A 3997-nucleotide genomic window follows, 5' to 3' on the forward strand; every position below is an offset into this window, starting at 1 on the left:
ACTGCTTGAGTACATGGAATCGACGATGATTAAATAAGATTGAGAACAGGGGAACCAATCGATGATGATCTAAGGAGTGGCGACAAAGTCTAGCGCATGGTTAAGAACAAACATATCAATAATCTGATTTCCAATAACCCTTTTCTTCTTCAAATCATTTTTCTTCAAAGCCCAAATACCTTCTTCAAGCCCCAAGTCCATAAAGGTTAAGAACGAACAAACTAATAAACTTCATTGTGACGATGGCTTTGGCCAGGGAATATCATCGTGACGCCGGCTTAATTTGGTGTCACGCGTCATCCATTCATTGGCGCCTGAATCTCATTGTGACGATGGCTTTCGACTGGGTTATTCTCGGAATTCAGCAAAATGAGAGATTAAAGTTGGATTCTCTCTCTTAAGTTGGGTTATTTTGAAAATATTTCCTTTAGTCGGATAAATAGATTAAAAGTAGTAAATCAAATTTTATAACTAAAATAATCAGTTCTTTCTGACCACACAGAGCATAGTTTATAGATTATTAATTTGAGAAACGTAAAGACAATATTAGAGCTCTTGCAACAATACTCCCGAGAGTAAACGTTACATAGTTTATTTAAAGTCACAAACCGGCTAAGAAGTATAACATATATATGTCACATGCATCATGGTCAATCCTCCTTTCAGACACGAAAATGTTTAGCCACATTGTAACAATACTACTAAACTATTCCATTCCCCTTCCACTTAAAACCATCGTTGGTGCCATTCCCATTATCACCGGATCTTCACAAAGCTTCACAGCCTCCTCAGCCGGCAACGTTACCGTCACCGTTCGTGCCAACCCCCCCTCGGGGACAGGCGCAACGATGATCAACCCCGCCCCCTCCGCCTTCCCAATACGGTAACTCACGTGCATGGGCTTCTCATTGTTCCTAAACTTTGCCTCATAAACCAATGACTGAAATTCATCATTTGAGTCATCTTTAGGGTTCATGATCAAATGCTCCAAGCTCACAAAAGTTAGCTCCGGTCCATACATTTGGACCCCTTTCGGATATACACCACTTAACCCTTTGGCCAAACTCTCGAGCCAATCGATCATCGAATCAATATCTTCTTTCTTTATCCCATTAACATGACGGTGTACCGATTGCACAAGTTCCGCTAGGCCATTATCACGCGCTATGGCCTCGTTTTCTAAGCATAATTGCGAGAAAGTTAACGCGTTCCCAAAGAACTTCATAGGAATTGGTACATCAAAATGTTTTCGGGCATCAACACATAACGAGATGGAATGTGTAAGCGAATCTGCAACCAGGGTTTTCAGTTTGATGACTTGCATCCAGAATACGGCTGTTAGGTAATCAAATGGAGTGGCTTCTGGGCATTTATCGGCGATTTTTGAAAGGCCTTTCTTGATCACTGTGTTGGAAAATTTGAAGGTGTATGTGGCCATTTTTGGTGAAGAAATAGGTGGTTGTTTTGAGTGTTTTTGAAGGTATTTGACTGTGATGGGTGTGTTTTCGGTGGATGTGGGTGGTGGACGGTTGTTGAGTGGTGGTAAAGTGAAGATTGGAGGGTGGCGGCCGGTGGGGTCACCGCGCTCGGCATCTGTCCATGATTTGTAAAAGAGGACTCCGCTGGTTGGGTCTGCTAGCATATGGGAGAAGCTTATTCCTATTGCTAACCCTCCACCTACAAACTCACTCACCTGAAAGGGGACCATAACAAGATTATTAATTCATATTTAAAATCTTAAATACATACTATCTACAAAAAAAACAAAATATAGAATTTTTATAATTCGTACTAGTATTTATTGTAGATATATACTGATATTCTAATCCATAAAACTTCGAACGTTAGTGTTTGTTGTCAAGGCCAATCTTGCTCATATAATCGATATGGAGTTGTACTATGTCACTCACAAGAATGATTATGGTAAAGGGTAGAAACTGTGAGCGAAACAAGTGGAAATAAAGTGTAAATGGAGTTTAGATCGATCTATAATAATTATGAGAGTTACGTTGTCATTGACTCATTAAAAGGAACAATTATCAAAATAACTATTTTGACCGACTAGTTTATAAGAGTGTCTATGGTTTTCAAAAATTCCAAAAATATACACTAAAGAACCGGCAGTCCGCCCCTTTTGGAAGTTCGCTCGATTTGTACTCAAATAAAATCCACCAACTGCCAACAAGATCAGTCGATCCGTCCATTTTTAACAAAAATCCAACCATTTTTTAAAAAAGAAATTTAACGGTTTTTATGTCTTTTCTTATAAGCCTTTCACCATTTCAGCCAATTTTTTCACGACAATTTTGTAGGAACTGACGAGTGACGACGGGGATGTAGCCTTGTGTGATGGTGCTGACGATAATGTATTTGTTACTGTATTTCACGATAGATTAATACAAACCATGAAGACTTTACCTAAAGTCATAAACGACGGTAAAAATAAGCAAGCCACACAAAAACCAAAACTAAAAGAAACATATTAGATCAATTGATTGTGGCTCAATGGTAGAGCACTCACTTTACTAGTGAGAGATGAGGGGTTCAAACCTCACTACCACCTATTTATATGGGAGATATGAGGGATGACCATGGCTTGTCATGGTTCGAGTCCTGATCTCACCCGGTTTTACCGGCTCTTCGCTGTCGTGCCATTTGGCGGTCGTGGGGTTCGGGTTTTATCCGGTGAATCCCTCAATAGGTGGACCGCTAGGAGCTTCTTCCGTCCGGACTAGTGGCCGGCTCGGGCTACCTTTAGCCAATGGGGCCGCGTACGAAGCACCGGCGTTACTTAGTTGGTCGTTAAAAAAAAAAAGAAACATGTTAGTATATTACTTGTACCGCCATTCAAAAATAAAAGTATATTACTTGTTATAGCATGTTCTTATATACATATACATCAAAGTGAATAAATGCTACTGTATCTACATATAAAATTTTTATCCATTGTGCCCTTTCCAGTTCATGTTTCTGATTAAGAGCTAGCCAAACTTCTGTACTTTTATACCATAAAAACATACATAGACCCAAAAACTGTTAAAAGACAAATCCAAAAGACCAAACGTTAAATATACCTGAATTTGGAAAGGTGACCATGAAGTTGGATCACCATCAGGCATGTCTTCCCAAACCGTCAGATTCCTCTCATCAGATTCATCAGCAACTCTTAGCCATTCGTCAACCGTGGTCGCTACATTCGCCTTAAACATCCTTACCCCAGCATCATTATACTTAACCTCCCAATTACCATTCTCATCTCGAACCAACCTACCTATCATCCGTGGATACTTGGACAAAAGTTCCGAAAGCGAGACTCGGACATTATCCAAGTCCATCGCGTACCTGCCTTCGTTAGAAAACGGTCTGGTTCGATAATAATATATAATATGAACCGTATGCGAGCTCATGGTGTGGTCAGTTGGGGTCAGTGCATATATCTGACCCATTGGCTCAGTTGGGTTGCTGGACACCACAGTGAGCCGTGAGTGGACATTCACCTGGTGTTGGATTGAGCCTGTCATTGTTTTACAAAGAAGATTTGTAGATAATTGTTATTGGTATAGAGGGTGATTTATATTTGGTATATATATAGTTGGGAAGCTTAAGGTGTTAGTTTTATTCATTAAATTCGTGTTTCTTTACAACCACACATATGGCACTTCCACCAAGAAATGGATCATAAATGGCAGTTAAGATTTTTAAGCCACTCTCAACAACTCCCATCATGGATCCGTTGAGAGCTTAGGTTTTAATTAGTCTTCCTTTTTTGAACTTTTTATCAAGTAGGGTCTATATATATATTTTTTGAAAATGGATCAATTGGTAACTGGAGACTGCCTAATGATTTGATTAGAGTTTCTTTAATTGGAAGCCCTATGAACCACGACACTTCTTCTCATATGTTTTACCAATGGGCCTTCGGTCATGTTAAGACGTAAGACTAAGGTTTTGTCTTTTTAAATATTGAGTTATAGTCACGTGATTATAAAAAAAGTAT

At 39.4% G+C, this 3997-nt stretch overlaps 1 protein-coding gene across 1 annotated transcript; it reads right to left on the minus strand.

Moving 5' to 3' along the window:
• Window positions 1-444: 444 nt before the first annotated feature.
• On the minus strand, window positions 445-3745 carry LOC143615895 (protein ECERIFERUM 2-like). The gene is made up of 2 exons (XM_077088894.1): window positions 3075-3745; window positions 445-1693 (listed from the first exon to the last, which is right to left on the minus strand). Exons 1-2 carry the CDS (start codon window positions 3519-3521, stop codon window positions 707-709), a joined length of 1434 nt encoding a protein of 477 aa, XP_076945009.1. The 5' UTR covers window positions 3522-3745; the 3' UTR covers window positions 445-706.
• Between the last annotated feature and the right edge of the window lie 252 nt (window positions 3746-3997).

The sequence above is a fragment of the Bidens hawaiensis genome, unplaced genomic scaffold (assembly GCF_021521415.1).
Source record: "Bidens hawaiensis isolate Kalapana, Puna unplaced genomic scaffold, B.hawaiensis_p1.1 tig00044788_1, whole genome shotgun sequence".
Classification (NCBI taxonomy): domain Eukaryota; kingdom Viridiplantae; phylum Streptophyta; class Magnoliopsida; order Asterales; family Asteraceae; genus Bidens; species Bidens hawaiensis.